The sequence below is a fragment of the Epinephelus fuscoguttatus genome, linkage group LG8, assembly GCF_011397635.1.
Source record: "Epinephelus fuscoguttatus linkage group LG8, E.fuscoguttatus.final_Chr_v1".
NCBI classification, from domain to species: domain Eukaryota; kingdom Metazoa; phylum Chordata; class Actinopteri; order Perciformes; family Serranidae; genus Epinephelus; species Epinephelus fuscoguttatus.
This window is the reverse complement of record NC_064759.1, coordinates 16,232,971-16,249,583: the sequence shown is the minus strand read 5'-3', so window position 1 is coordinate 16,249,583 and position 16,613 is coordinate 16,232,971. Positions and strand designations below refer to the sequence as shown.

At 41.0% G+C, this 16,613-nt stretch overlaps 1 protein-coding gene across 1 annotated transcript; it reads right to left on the bottom strand.

The window, feature by feature from the left end:
- Positions 1-1,454: 1,454 nt before the first annotated feature.
- Positions 1,455-16,380, bottom strand: gnl1 (guanine nucleotide binding protein-like 1). The gene is made up of 12 exons (XM_049583621.1): positions 16,146-16,380; positions 14,897-15,044; positions 13,525-13,661; positions 13,252-13,403; positions 9,368-9,439; positions 8,698-8,890; positions 8,398-8,496; positions 7,292-7,474; positions 6,897-7,075; positions 6,447-6,633; positions 4,556-4,696; positions 1,455-4,445 (listed from the first exon to the last, which is right to left on the bottom strand). The coding sequence occupies exons 1-12, from the start codon at positions 16,216-16,218 to the stop codon at positions 4,180-4,182; spliced, it is 1,830 nt and encodes a 609-aa protein (XP_049439578.1). The 5' UTR covers positions 16,219-16,380; the 3' UTR covers positions 1,455-4,179.
- Between the last annotated feature and the right edge of the window lie 233 nt (positions 16,381-16,613).

Below are 16,613 nucleotides of genomic sequence, written 5' to 3'. Positions count from 1 at the left end.
ACAGATACTAGCTCAGATTTGGATCTGGGGAACTGAAGGCCAGAGCGACATGTTGAATTCTTGTAACATTCCCGAGCAGTTTTTGCAGTATGGCATGGTATATTGTCTTGCTGGAGGGAGGGGACTGCCATTGGGGAGTGTCGTAGTCATGAGAGGGTGGACTTGATTTGCAACTATATTTGGTTGGGTGGTGAATTTCAGGTGGCATCCACATGAATGCCAGGACCAAAGGTTTCCCAGCAGAACACTGGTAAATGGTAAATGAACCTGCATGTGTATAGCACCTCTCTAGTCATCGACCACTCAAATCGCTTTTTACACTACGAGTCACATTCACACACACATTCATACACTGGTGGCCGAGACTACCATACAAGATGCCACCTGCTACTCACTTCTTAACTCACTCACACACCGATCTCAGCAATTTGGGCTTCAGTATCTTGCTCAAGGATACTTCGACATGCTGACAGGAGGAGCCGAGGATCGAACCGCTGATCTTCCGATTGGTGGACAACCCGCTCTACCGATGACTAATATTATCTACGTTACCTCTCAGTGGTTTTAATGTTGCGGCTGATCTGTGTATGTGATCCTTTTTAATAATTTTCTCCAACACGATCTACACTGGCTCTGTAGAGACTCATAGGTTTTAATACTACACTGTGCATCCATCCATTTATTATCCTCCACACAGTTAAGGTTGGAGTCTATCCCATAATGCATTGGGCAAAAGGCAGGCTGGTCACCACAGTGCCTCCATAATGCACAAATATTTAGCATAACAGTAGTGTTACGTGTAATTAAACAGCCCCATTTGCAAATAATTATACAATGAGAGCTCAAGCTTGCTAATTATTTAAACTATTCCTTAATGATTTTGTGGTTGGGTACATTTTACTTCATTTCATGCTATCTGCCTCAAATATTGCCAATTAAGTAGTTTGGAGGGACTTAAATTAGATCTGAGTATGGTGCAGCAGTATCAGCAAATCTCATCATAGTAATTATCTGTCTTTGGTAAAAAGGAAGTCCCCTAACTAATTACAAGACAACTTTAACCATAAAGCATTAACATCTCATTGAGAATAAATTTGTAACTGTCTATTTGGCATTCAGGCAGTGTACAAAGTGTAATTAGTCTGACAAAGCTCATCCAAACATGTCCGAGCTGTCCACTTTGATCTCTCCTCTCCACATCCCCTCGAAATTGTTGTCATAACATTCAGTGGACAACTTCACACGTCATCTGCTCTCAGTCTAATTATGTGCATTTGAAATGGGCGGGAGATGGCATGGTATGTGTGTTGTTTCAATAAAACAAGAAGTCATGGAGGGTTTGTAATTCAAAGATCTTTCCCTAACAAGATACTAATAATCTTCATGTAATATCGCACACAGATTACAAGCAAATATCTTAAAATAAAATACAAAAACAGTCACTGACATCTGTATGGTTTGGAGGATTATTTTCTTTTATTGCAGAAAGCAGTCCAGTCATTAGGCGTACTAGGAATGAAATGAGGAATGCAGCAAATAGCCTGAACACACCTCAAGCCTTCACACTACATTCTCCGGACACTGTCAGTTTTAATATTTCAAAAAATAATAATGATAGTAACATAGTCACATCAACACAACTAAAAGTCTGTTGTGTTTCTAACAGCATGGTAGTGTTGAGTAACTGCTTTACACTGTACCAATGGTAGAAATGACTGCATGTGGCTGCAGTGTGATGTATTACACAGTAACACAGCACTGTGCTGTAGAGTTCCCTCAGTGAAACACATTAACGAGGTTCAACAACAGCACACAATAATACAGCACTCAGGACTGTAGCGGGGCCATCACACAGTAAGAGAGAGAGACAGACTGGTCAAACAGCAAAACTGTCAGTTTTTCTAGTTTCAACAGAAAATGAGATGAAAACATGGTGTTGATGAACACTGAGAATTGTCTGCAGCAGGTTTCGTAACAGAATTACAAGATCTGATCTTGTAATTGGGCACTGCATCAAAGTTACAGTTCATAAAACAACACAGGTGGAGTGTGTAATGGTATTTATAATGATGGACAGATGGTGACAACAATGGCCAGTCTCTCTTTGTGTGTGGTTAAAGGAATAGCTTGACATTTTGATGAATACACTATTTCACTTTCATGCAGTTACATGAGTTTATCTAAAATTAACTAATTAACTCACTAACTAACACAATATGTCTTGTTTATTTAATTCATACATACAAAGCAAAAGCATAAAACCCACACACTGTGGTTTTCCAGGGGGTATGTGCTGGATTATTTCTTGGCTGGGGGCTGTAACTTCCTGGAGTCTAAAGCCAGGAAGTGTCATTCTTACACTTGGTTTTTGTACAGCTTAAAGAAACAAGATAATAATGTGGTAATTAGTGAGCTTTAGAGACCCTAGTGGGCAGTTGTTGTTGCCAGTTTCCTTCTGTTTCCAGTGTTTGTGCTAAAGGAATACTTCACCCCTCCCCACCCCAAAATATCACCATTTGGATAACAATTACTCACCGCATGTTACCTTGAATTATCATGAATTGAAATTAACGTGGACCAAGTTTAGCAACAGCAAAACTTGTGTTAAAACATGTGTTTACAAACTCACACAACTTGTGCAGTATAATCAAAGTCTTAGCATTTTAATTGTGTGCTCAATACTTCCCAAACACATGCAATTCACTAAAATATCTCATGCACAGCCAAGTATGAGAGTATGCGTTTGAACTCTGCTCACACAAAGCTCATATGCTGTGTGCCCAGGTATGCTCAGAGCACGCTATTCATAGGCGGAACTGTTTTATATTATAATATCTTAGCAAATATTCATGTGTTTGGGAAGTACTGAACATAAATGAAATTTCGATCATTCTGCACAAGTTGTTTGAGAGTTTGATGTTTTGATATATAGTTCTGTTGATGTTAAATATGGACTTCAGTTCATGAGTAATGTACGGCTTTTTTGTAAATTTCCATTCACCATGAGGTCATGTGAGAAAAGGTGAAGTATCATTTACGCTTATCTTACTTCTCCAGTCCGCAACTTCATATTTACCAGACTGACTCAAGCATGGCATCTATCTTCTCATCTTACTCTTGGGAAGAAAGCGGATTTCTCAAAATGTCAAACTATTCCTGCAATTGATTGTTCAGCAGTCTCTGTTGGATCAGACCCACTGTACTTCCAATTAGCACATAAGTTCGCTGAATGAGTGTAGCCATCCTGCACTAAACACTGTATATCTCCATCAGCATCTAAGAATGTTTGTAGTAGTTAAAACACTACAAGTTAAATTCCTGAAACAGCCTCGTCCAGCAATACAGGATCCAACACCTCTCTTCTCCCCCATCCCAAACTTTTTGTTAAATTTCCTGCTGAATGTATAGAACCACACCAAATAAAAAAATCGCTCTCAAATACAGTTTTTTCCTAAATCAAAACCAAATTCTGATGAATGAACCTTTAACAGAGCCGTACTACTGGTAACTGCAAAACCATGTGTGAAATGTTGGTTTTATTCATTCCACTCTTATGGTCTAATATCTCCCATCCCCACACCCTATAACCAAAGTTGTGACAAACTATGGTCTATAAAGAAGATTTAGAGTTGTGGTCTTAAATCTCCAGCTGCTCTGAGAACCAAATGGCTGCTCCAGTGAATGACATCATATCGACAGTGCATCCGATTTGTTTTATCATCCTTTCCTGAACTTTGGCATCTCAGCTGTGAAGTCACTTATCAATAAAGAGATTGAAAACCAGTAGGTTGATTATTCCAGGCTGAGGAAAGTGACTTTGTTCATTTGTGTCTGAAAACTACATGCAAAAAAAAAAAAAAAAAGATTAAATCAAACCAAACGAAACCCATTCCTAAAAGCAACACTAAAGAACAAGCTTCATGGATGAACAAGCAGAGCAGAGGCACAGCATGGAATACATGAATACGCTCTGTATATTATAAGTAGAAGGAAACAGGGTGAATTAATTATAATAGATCATGTTAATGTACAGAGAAGGTAATGGTATGAGGAGTAGAGATGTGAGAAAAACAAATGAGACGGAATGCAAAATTAGGGGAGAGAAAGGAATGAGAAGTGCACTGAAGTAAACAGGGGAGAAGTCAGGGAACAACTTAGGTTTTCCAGCTTGTCTCGTTATCACTCGCACTCATTTTCCCGAAGGACATTGTACATGTTGACAGTAAAGCCAGATGGCTTATCTTCCGTCCGCCTTGGATGTCCAAACCCCTCATCTTCATCATCTCCATCCTCATCATCATCCGCATCTCGGTCTCTCTCTTCCTCTGGCTCAGTGCTGGACTCTCCGTCATCATCATCATCCCTCTCTCCCGTTCCTTCCTCCTCTGTCGTCCTCCCTTGCAGAGCCATAATCTCTGGCAGGTCTGGGTGATTTTCCCAGTGCTCTGAAGATCATAAATAATCCAAAAAGTAAATTAATTCCACCCACATGCCATTTTGACCTTTCAAATACATTTAAAGCTGAAATGATGAGTCATGGAAGAGCCTCTTTTACCTCTCAGGCAGCTATAGCCAGGTGGTCTTAGGCAGAGGCACAATCTGCCATCAATTGCCAATCGCAGGAGACTGTTAGCTGCACGGTAAACGTCGTTGCGAGCAGCTTTTGCTGTCTTATAGCCTCTCCTCTCTGCCCATGCTAAAGAACAAAATGACAGATTGAAGAGAGAGAAATGACAAGTGTTAGTGACAGTATAACACATCATGGTATTAGCTATAATTAAGGAAAAAGTTGATATTCTTGTTTTTGTAACAGCAGGGATGTAAACTCATCAGGGGTGAAATAAAGGTAACAAAATTATCTTACTGCTAAAAAAGTAATGTGAGGGTCAGTTGAGGGCACTTCCAAGAGCCAGGTCCAAAATTGTATGAGTGCATTGCATCCACAATAACATTCCTCAGTAAAACAAAACCACAATATGCACAACAACTGACAAGGCAAATGGAAAACACAGCTCATGCTATGTTTTGGTCGAGAGAAAGAGAAACAGAGACAGAGAAACAATCCTTATTTCTTTTTCTTGGCCTGTACTATTGTCTCAGGTGGACACTTTCTTTGTTTTGCAGCATGCTCAAGCCTGGCTTTTCTTCCTCCTCAGCTGCTGCCCTCTTGCTCTCCTGAGCATTTGGCAGACGTACTCAATTAATGTCCATAGCTGCCTCAAGCTTCAGCCAGCTCCAGCTCCACTTGCATTTCACACCTGCCTCAATCTGCTGTACTAGCAGCTGCTCGCTCTTCCCTAACTGTTTCATTCTGAAATGGAACCAGAAGATGAACATTCAATTCACACAGCATAGTAAAAGTTTAGTCATACAGTGCCAACCATCTAGCATTTACTCACACAATATTGCCATTATGACATTTTCTAAAACAGCAACTGCTATTTGGTCAAATAAAAAACAGGGCTTAGAAATGATGTTTGTAAACTGATAACCATTAAAACTAAACGATCAGCTGTCGCAAGGTAATTTCAATTCAGCATCTGTAGTGTTCAGCGTGCTCGGCATTTCCCCCCTCCTTCTCAAGCAACACAATCAGGCTACTGTGACAAGAATTCAATGCAACTACATTATGAGTAAGGTAGGTCCATTTTAGCTAAATGTCTGCACTGTTGTCTCACATTCCAAAATAAATGCAAAAGCAAGTTGTTTCATTACATCATGGTTATAGCCTTTCTACTATCATCTCAGCATAAAGAAAATTGGACTATCAGGGGGACACTTTGGCTGAGGGGCACAATTTATGTTAGAAACATCTGCAAAATTCTAATGTCAGTAACATTATACAAGTGGACTTTGGAATAACAAGTGCACTAGCTAACATTAGACACCATGGAAATACCGTTAACATCTTATATTACATCTTAATTGTGATGTTTAACGTTTGCTAAATCAAAACAACTTCACCTTATTAGGCTAATTAACAGTCCCAAGCTTGGCACATCGTTATAGAAGCCATTATCTTAATGCTACTGTAAGAGATTCTTACCTTAAGGTATGTGGGCGGTCAAACAAAGTGACCTCTCAGAGATGGCCCTTTTCAGTCTTCACTCTTCTCAGGTGCATTACAGTTGCCAAGCACAGAGGCCAGGATTTTTTTTTGACAACTTTGAAAGTGTTGTTTTGATTTCATCGCCTGTGACTCTGTCCTCACAGACCCAGACACCCTCCTCTCCTTTTCACTTGTTAATGGTAAAGACTTTAACATTTAATATTTTATCAAAAATATGCCATGACTTGGGTGCCTATTTAGGGGAAGTTGGACATTTGCCTTTCAATATTTTGCTGCACTGACCTAGTGGTGATGTAGGGGAGTAACTGTTTTACTTCAGCAACTCTTAAAAGCTCCATTAAATTACATGGTGAGGTGTCACAGAGAATCGACTTACCCTCGCACACATCCCAGGCAGTCCAGCTGAGCTCTTCCGACCCCTGGTTTACTTCATGGGGTTTGTTCTCCAACAAAGAGGGATGTTTGAGCTTCAGCACCGAGCGGAAAGGGGTCCTTTCGCACAGATAACCAACTGAGCTGTAGGGCTCCTGCAGCTGAGATACTGGGTAGATGCCTGCCAGAATCTAGAGAAAATAAAACAAAATGCAAAATATAATACAAGCAGGAGCAAGAAAAAGATCAATAAGAAAAATCAAAGAGAGGTCCAATTTTTTTTAAATTGCATTAACATAATATCCAAAAACTGAACAATTGAAAAATAACAAGAGGTAAGGAATAAAATCAATAATCCATCTTCCCAGAGGTATGTGTGCTCTTCGCAATTCAGTTTCTATTGAGCCTGAACAGGCACGTAAACACAACTCAAGTAACAAAACTGAGGCTGTACCTGCAGCTGTTTATTGACACGGGAGGGGAAAACCAGTCCAGGGCAGTCACACAGTTTGACTGTTGGGGTGAGGTAGTAGGTCTGGAAGTATTTGGTGTGGCCTGGGGTTCGGGACACGCTCACCACCTTCCTCCCCACCAGGCTGTTTATAACAGATGACTTACCAACATTCGGAAAGCCTGCAGGAAAAAAAGAGAGAGGTTTTAAAATCAGTCTTTAATATCTACAAATTACATTCTCGAATTGGTCTGCTTATGCTAACCTCACGTCATCCAGGGTGTTAGAGAGAAAGGGGTTTAGTGTTTTGATGCAATTATCTTTGAAAAGTAAAAGAAAAAAAAAGATTCGATCTTGAGAAAATATCCCCATTTCTCTGTGAAAACTCAAATGCATACCTATGCAGCCCAGTGTGAGAACCCCATCTTTGTACAGCTCCTGGGATGGGCTGCTCATTTCCATAGCGCTGTCACTTTGATGCTCCATCAGCACAGACTCCGCTCCTTCATCTGGCCGCTCTCCATCCAGAGGCTCAGCAACAGCATCTCTCTGAATTTTCTGCTCCCAGCTGGATAGGTCAACTTTGAAAACAAAAGGTTAACACTTAGATCCCCAATCAAACTGCACTACCTTTTCGGTTGGAGCCTGGCCCAATCAGACAGAGTGCTTTTTGCTGACTGTTGTGCCTTTTTTTTTTAAAAACTGTTGCTAGGGCAACCACCAAATGATGCTGTGAAGTAAGGTCCCAGATCTGTACCTTTAATTCTGCATAAAAATGGACAGGCAGAGGGCACTTGGGGACTGGACGGGGAAACGGAGAGCCATGTAGGTCCACAAGACCACAAGTAGACAGCTTTGCCTGGATGATGGTTAGTTCAAGGTTGATTTTAGGATGAGTCAGGGATGGTTTAGCATTTTGCTGTTAATCATCATGAGGTTGGTTAAATGTTAGAAAGTAGCTGAGGCTATAAATTGTTTAGATATGTATTGCAGCTTGCTTAAAAGGATGGGAATGAAAGTAAGCTGAAGTTACCATGTACGTTACCACTTGTTGCCATCCCACCACAAAAGACCTGCCTCTCAATTCATCTGATTGGACAATGTGGAAAAAATGCCAAAGATGTCAGGTGTTTTTCCACTCTGAGTCAAAGTTTTTTCACTTTGAAATGCTCAGGGCGTTCCTGCATAACCACGTGGCACACAGAGCTGAAGGCAAGGCAAGGCAAGTTTATGTATATAACACAATCCGGCAACAAGGCAATTCAAAGTGCTAGAGTAGTAAACGTGAGGCACTCAGCAACGCGAAAACAGCATGCACAAAACTTCACTCTCATTGAAAACAACTACAAACAGTTAAAACTTCCTCTGTCAGATCAGGGCCTAAAGGATCAACACAAATGTGAATTTGCAAAGAGTCAAGTTCACAGAATAAATAACAAGCAGATGTCTGTGTGATTATGACTTTTTTATGAGTATGCAAGATTAAGAGTGGATAGACACCCACCTCTCCCTGCTGTGATCTCCTGACAGGCCTTCAGGATATCTAAAGGACCTCCAGCATGACTCCAGTCAGCCTTCTTCCTCATCCTCTTCTTCTGGAGCACTACAAGTCAGCAGCAGACAGACAGATGGTTATTCCCATTGCAACAAGAGCCAGCTGGGTTATTCTGGTAATACTGCACTCAAATAAATTTACTGAGTGGCAGGTTTATTTCAAATTCAGTGCCAGTGTGATGTTATCTTTCATGTGTGTTGCTCACTCCTCATTCTATCCCACCACTCCCACTATTCTCCATCTCCTCACCTGTGCTGTAGGGCTGTCCAGGGTGGGAGGTGAAGCAGACTATTTGCAGGTGGGGGAACTGGGAGGTCATGTAGTGTTTCCAGGCAATCACCAGTGGGGGAGGACACAGGTCGGCTTTGTTCAACACCAGGACCACCTGCTTCCCTAAATCTCCTGTGATGTAGTGGTACAGGGCTGGAGGGAACTGCAGCACCTGGGGGGTTTAAATGAGGATAGACCTTATTAAAATAGTGATTATGGCCTTCTCAACAAATAAACCACAAGATCATATCCTTATTAATAGGAACAAGACGAGATGCGCTGTTTTTAGCGAAACATTAATACTGGAAACTCTAAATAGAGAAAGTGAATTCACTTCTCATTAAATATATCTGGCTTGAAAGTTAGAATAAGTATGTCAGAAGCTCATGTTTTATAATTAGGACCCAAGAAGTGGGTTTAATTTTAACTTAGATTCAATTCAGAAGTACTGATTTGACACTGACACACCTAGAACACAGAAACACTTTAGTTGCAACCATTTTGCCTCAGTTTATTTTATTTTTTTTTTTTTTTTTACAAAATCGAAAATGAGTCCGGTTAATACTAACGTGTAAAGATAAATAATAAACACCGGATACTCAGATGGAGGTTGACTATGTCTCCCTCTAGTGGTCACCAGATCACCTACCGGGTGCCTGATGTCCACAATGAGCAGGATGACATCTGACATCTCCAACACTCTCCACAGCTGCCTCCATGTCTGAAGAAAGAAAAAAAATGAGTGGGTGATTTTTAATATTATCATCAAAACAAAGTAATGTCTGTGAACTCACAATTTACTATCTCATTCAGCTAAACAGCATATTAGGAAACAACCATAAAAGACAATGATTTATCAAAAGTACTCTAAGATGATATTTATTATTGTAATGCCCTATTCTAATACTATAAAACTAAAATCAGCTTCTTCGTATATGTGTTATTTTTCCATCATTTCGATCCTCAGCTTCACTTAAAAAGCCATCATCTCTCAATTACTGAGAGTCACTTATTACACCAGCAGCTGCTTCTGCTGTGATGTGCCTCCTGAGCTCAGCCCACGCTCTGAAATTAAATGATCGGCAGGGTTTCTGATTTTGAAAAATTGTGTTACCGTTTTCACAGCCTGAAAATGAGCAAAACTGAGCAACATCGCAGCATGTGAGGTACGATGGTACTTTGTCCCGGATGGAAAATAACAGACAACACACAGGCAGGTCATAAAATTCTTACAGACCCCCACATGATCCAACTCTACCACAATTAAATATTCAGCTCATTGTACGTCCTGGAGTTAGACGCTGGATAAAAGCCTCAACAGTTACGTCTTTATTACACAGTCTGCTGGGTAATCATCAGTTTACAGGCAACTCAAAAACAATCAGGATTACTCCATGATTGTTATTGTTGTCAAAGGGTTTAACAGGATTCATTAATACTCATTTTGAGCAGAAAAGGTACTGGCAGTCTGAGCTTTTAAAACCTGGATCTCATATACAGTAATAAAAATGGTTCTCTGGCTGCATGCTAAACCCACTGCTCTCAGCTGAAGAAAACAATTAATCTTGAGGGCAAAAAGAGCCAAAAGCGAGTGTGTACACAATAGGATGTTACTATACGAACTAATCCTGGTTCAACAGATAATTGGTGAGGTCTGACCTTTATTGCTGGGGCATTTAATACAGAGAATGGCATGAATTTTGTCTTCCTGCAAGGACAAAAACTAGGAAATTATGTGAACTGGAGCATTAAATATACAGTAGTAACTGTCATGTTTCTGGCAATGTGTGAAATTCCACCAATCCGACAATGATCTTGGGAAGGTTTCATCTTTCTCTGAGTTATAGCTTTCTAACAATATGCTGAAACTTGTAAAACAAAAAGTTAAGCTCCATTATTCACCATGCCCCACTGTCTACTTTTCAAAACAAAATGAAAATAAATACACTGTTCAAAAACATTTAGGGAACACTTCGTCACGGTATAACAACAAGTCAGCTAAACTTCGGGGATATCAATCTGTCCATTTAGAGGCTGTTTACATGTGGCCGGCTATTTTCATAAACGGACATTTCACCGTCTCCGTTTTGAAAAAGATTTTCGTTTACACTTACCCGTGTATATATACACAAGAGCATGCCAAACCTGTAGGTGGCAGTGTAACGAGAAGCTCAAGCCTTCCATGTATCCATTGTCACCATAGCAACATAGGTCGCACTTTTGACACAGGCGCAAGTTCCGGCACATACTGTGACATCGACTACCTATAACTACCGTTTATCTCCGTTTATCTCAGTTTACATGCAAACGCGCAACCGGAGTTTTCCAAAATCTCCACTCTGGCCGGAGTTTTTAGAAAGACTCGTTTTCAAAGGAGAAATCTCCGTTTGCATGTAAACGAAGGGCACAAACGAAGGAAGATGTCTCCGTTTATCAAAATCACCGTGTATGTGTAAACGGCCTCTTAGCAAGCTTGAGTGATTGTGAACCAGTTTCACCTGCTTTGGTGCAAATGAAAGTGACAACAGGTGCAATGGCGAGGCAAAAGCAAGACAACGCCCAAACAGGGAATAGTTTTGCATGTGGTGGTCACAGACAGTTGCTCTCTCCTTCTCCTTCCTGACTGATACTTCTCTACTTTTGTGTTCTGCTAGTGTCTTTGTCACTGCTGGTAGCATGAGGTGGTACCTGCAGCCCAATCAGGTTGCACAGGTAGTCCAGCTCCTCCGGGATGGCACATCCATATGTGAGGTTGCAAGAACGTTTGCTGTGTCTCAGAGTCTCAAGAGCACAGAGGAGATACCACGAGACTGCCCGTTTCATGAGGAGAGCTGCACAGGGCCGTAGGAGGGCATCAGCCTAGCAGCAGGACCGGTATCTGCTCCTTTGTGTGAGGAGGAACAGGAGGAGCACTGCCAGCGCCCTACAAAATGACCTCCAGCAGGCTACTGGTGTGCATGTTTCTAACGTAACTGTCAGAAACTGATTCCATGAGGGTGGCATCAGGGCCACACGTTCTCTAGTCGGACCTGTGTTCACAGCCCAGCATCATGCAGCTCAAATGGCATTCCCCACAGAACACCAGAATTGGCAGGTTTGCCACTGGCGCCCTGTTCTGTTCACAGATGAGAGCAGATTCACACTGAGCACATGTGACAGACATGAAAGAGTCTGGAGTCGCCATGGTAAACGTTTTGGTGCCTGCAACATCATCCAGCATGACTGGTTTGGCGGTGGGTCAGTGATGGTCTGGGGAGGCATATCCTTGGAGGGTCACACAAACCTCCATGTCATAGCCAACAATTCCCTGTTAGGTACCAGGATGAGATCCTAAGAGTGACTGTCAGACCTTACACTGGTGCAGTGGGCCCTGGGTTCCTCCTGGTGCAGGATAATGCCCGGCATCAGTGTGTAAGCAGTTCCTGGATGACGATGGCATTGATGCCACTGACTGACCCACTCATTCCCCTGACCTAAATCGCATTGAGCACCTATGGGACATTATGCATCAGTGCATCCGACGCCACCAAGTACCGCCCCAGACTGTCTAGGAGCTCACTGATGCTCTGATCCAGGTCTGGGAGGAGATCCCCCAGGAGACCATCTGCTGACTCATCAGGACCTAGCATCAGGACTATTGGGCTTTGTCCAGCATGCATACAGGCATGCGACGGCCAAACACACTACTGAGTCACATCCTGAATTACTGTGATAAATTTCATGCAAGTTGGATCAGCCTGTGATTTCAAATTTGTACCTTGATTTTCAAGGTACAACTGATTGTGATTTTTGAATCAAGCCCTCAATGGGTTGATGATTTTGGTTTTCATTGAGCGTTGCTACATCATTTTGTTCCCAACAAATTATACAATGTACATCAGTAAAGATTTTCAATTGGAATAATTCATTCATCAAGATCTGATGTGTGATTTAAGCATTTGAGCAGTGGAAATGAAGAGGTGAAAGAGTTTCTAGTCCATCTGGCACTTGCTGTCCTTCATACTGTGAAAGATTTCTTCATATAGTTATCTGTTCCAAGGACACCATTGCAGGTGTTTACATTATGTAGCAATCACTGCTACATGAAGCTATATGCTAACGTCAGGCAAACATGTACACTTGCTTGTCAATTCTGTAATTTTATTCCAGATTTTGGGTAATATTCCTATTGGAACATGTCCAACCATGTCCATGGTTTTATTTCTGTGCTTTTATCTGTAATTTTTCATGGTAGAAAGTGCCGCTACACTCCATTACAATCACTACCCGGCTGCAATGCCGATGCAGAGACGCTTCGACAATAAAGACTCAGAAACACTGACCAGTCAGGGTAGACTGGGCTTTTTTGAGAAGGGGGCTTAAAGAGAAACCTGCTATACGAAGTGTTTCAGACAGGGGTAAATACAGGTGTTCCAGCAAAGACAGTATGAAGAAATAAAGTGTTTTTTGACCACTGAATCATGTAAACATGTTCCAGTAGAAACATTAAATACAAGGATGGACTTGATCATGAGCATAATAGGTCCTCTTTACCTCCAGATTGTGCTCAAAGTGGCTGAGAGTGCCAGCTGGGTTTCTGGAGTGTAGGTCGTCCAGGTACTCTCTGTACGACTTCTCCTCTTTCCTCAGCAGGTTCTCTCGTGTCATCTCATAACTCCAGGATGGCCGTCGTGGGAAACCAAGACCTGGCAGTGAATAATTAAGTTTTAGCGTGTCAAGCAGTGACCCACTCCATTAACCTACTCTGCTCATCTGTTTGGCTTATTTTGAGAGTGTCATGTGGAAAGCATTAAAAAACTGCCAAACCTTTCTCTGAGGGGTAGATGTCATTGATGCTGATCTCATGTTCTTTGTCTGAGACTGGCTGAAGCACCTTCTCCCTGGCCAACTTCTTCCTCTTTTCCACATCCTCTTTACTCTCTTTCTCAAAGTGCAGTCGGAACCTAAAGAGAGGAGACGGGCGTCAGTAAGGCTACTTTGGTATTTGCCTAGGATTGGGTTACTAAAAATTCGTAACTTAAATGACACTCAAAACATGCATCTGCCAGATGATCTTGATTTAACTAATCTAACAGAACCAACACACTATGAAACAGATGTCTCAGTCGAAGTTAGTTGAGAACATCGACAACACACAGTTTAATGTCTTCTACAGCCAAATAAGAGCAATCCAGGAAGCCATCTTAATAAAGTCTATAAAATATAGTGTTGAAAATCTGGCCCCTTTTTCATTTTAACTGTGCTCTCACATATAGCTCCAATTAATTATCATACATTAGCAACTTTATTATCAATTCATGCATCCCACTGCTGCTCCAGGCAATGCATCTTAGATGCCACTGACTGTCAGAGAACAGACTGCTAATCCATAATGTGTATTCATCTCAGTGGAACCTTACATCTTTGACAATTACCATTATTTTAATTAAATGGAGAGTTCACCCCCAAATCAAAATACATATTTTTTCTCTTATCTTTAGTGCTATTTATCAATCTACATTGTTTTGGAGTGAGTTGCTAAGTATTAAAGCTATCAGCTATAGAAATGTCTACCTTCTCTTCAACATAATGGAACTAGATGGCACTTGGCTTGTTATGCTCAAAGCACCAAAGAAATACATTTCAAAAACTCAACAGTAATGTTGCGTATCACCACCCAGAAGGAAGCGTGCATCTACTGCTAACTTACCTAGCACCACTGATCTAGCTAAGGTTACATCTCAGCTAAGGAAGATGCCATTAATGTTCACATCTTGCGCTATCATAAGCACATGCTTCTCATCCATTAATAGATGCACGCTTCCTTCTGCGCAGTGATAGGGTTGGTGGGTGTAGTTCAATAGACAGAAAATAGTTCCTACATGAATCTACTCAAAACAAGGTCTGTGGATTATCTTGAGTAACAGAGTCATGCTTTCTAGAAAGATACATTGCTGAGTTGAGTTTATCAAATGTATTTTTTGGTGCTTTGTGCACTACAAGCCAGGTGTATTCTTGTTCCATTTTATTCAAGAAAATGCAGACATCTCTACAGCCAATATCTCTGTCTCCAACACTCAACAAAACAATCTAGACTGATGAACAGCAATACAGGTGAGAGGAAAAATGTATTTTTGATTCTGGAGTGAAATGTCCCTTACAGTAAATCAAAGGGATTATTAGTAATGCAGCAACTCACCTGTTAGGATCATATCTACCTTCTCTGCTGAAGGGCTGTTGATTTATCTTCCTAACATCAGTGGTCTCACTGTCTGAGGTGTCCGACTGTCGCTCTCCCCCTCGCTCCACACTGGCATTGCGGCTGCTTGGCCCTGAACCTGTGTCACCTGGAAGTCAGGAACAAAGGTCAGTCAGGGACAGTCAAACATCCAATAACAAAGTCCACTTTTTCCACTACTATTGAGTGTCACAAATATTGATATGCCTCTAATTAGATGCCCTAAACCGAGTGTAAATCTAGGGGGGAATGTGGCATCTTCACGAGCATAAATGCTGACATCTTTCATTGAAATTAACTGCAAAATGTTTTCAACACAATAAAATAAATAACAGTGGACTACAGCATGATTTGACCTTGGTTAATAACAGGTTGTTTAACACACAAAACAGTCTAGCACTGTTTCATACTTACTTTATCCAAACTGTTTAAAAAAATATATAAGTATATAAGTATAAAGCCTTTATTGATCCCCAGAGGGGAATCCAGATTAATAAACAAATGCATCTCTAAATGTTGGTGGTGAGTAATGTGTGAGAAGACATTGCTTGATTGACACTGCTGGCAGACTGGCCTTGATTTGAAAATGAATCACTGTCTTACAAGTCTCAGAAAGACCTAAAGAAATACTGAGTAAGAAGTAGAAGTAACGTTACTGAATAAGTACTGAGTGTGTGAGTAATATAATATTCCTTCACATTTCAAAAACGTTCAGCAACTCAACAGCTTTGATAGGCACACAATCAGGTGGTTTGGGTAATAAAATTATGTCTGTGCTTGAATATATTTCAAGCATATGGAAATATTTGAGCCAAGGTGTAATCACTGTTAAGTGCTGATTTGAAATTGATATGTAAATGACAGTACACTATACAACGACCCCTGCTAATTTGACACTCTATCTTGTAATGTTAAAGAATACAAATCAAACTATTGGGCGTTTTGAGGCTTCTGTAACAAACACACCTGCGCTAACGTTACTATGTTAAGACTATTTACACTCCAGTTTGCTATCACAGCTAACGTTAGCGAACGGAAAACACGGAGGTCTATTTCACAGTGCTATGGTGGTCTCATGCTGTGCTTGAAATTCTCACTTAATCCATCACAAGACACACAATTTGCTGCTTGACCACATTTAGCTGTGGGGCACAAACCGTTAGCTAACTGCTAACGCTAGCATGGTAACGCTAATGGCATATGTAGTTACCTCTCTTTCTCTCCCGTTTGACTTGTAGCTGTTTCTTCTTCTGTTTGTTGCTAAATGGCTTTTTCCGGGGCATAGTTAAAAATAAGGTGGTTAATATTAATAGCTATTTACTGAGTGTTGCTACCTACAGCTTGACACAAGCTTTCTTCTTGACGTTATTTACATGGATGAAGTTTCTCGACTCCTACACTTTTCAGTGACGCCATATCCACTGCAGACCGCAGAGAATGGTGGACGATACCACATTTCGGTGTTCACAAAATGCACAAAATGAGTTAAGATTATTTTGGCTTTATTTAGATTATCTTATTAAAGATTCAGCTTTATGCTAAGTATACAGCCTTGGTCTGAGGGTCATTATGCGCACGTACCAAGAAAATGTTGGCTAAACTGGCATTAAACCCCCTCTTCTTTAATGGTACAGTCCACTTTTGTAAACACCTCGCAAATTTGCACATTCCAGCAGAG

What these genes read in the sequence shown, in the direction of transcription:
- gnl1 (XM_049583621.1), bottom strand. Translation starts at nt 16,218, where the DNA reads ATGCCCCGGAAAAAGCCATTTAGCAACAAACAGAAGAAGAAACAGCTA. An exon ending in CAAACGGGAGAGAAAGAGAG is followed by an intron (nt 15,045 to 16,145) that starts GTAACTACATAT and finishes CCTGACTTCCAG; the next exon opens with GTGACACAGGTTCAGGGCCA. An exon ending in GTGTCAATAAACAGCTGCAG is followed by an intron (nt 6,634 to 6,896) that starts GTACAGCCTCAG and finishes TATTTTCTCTAG; the next exon opens with ATTCTGGCAGGCATCTACCC.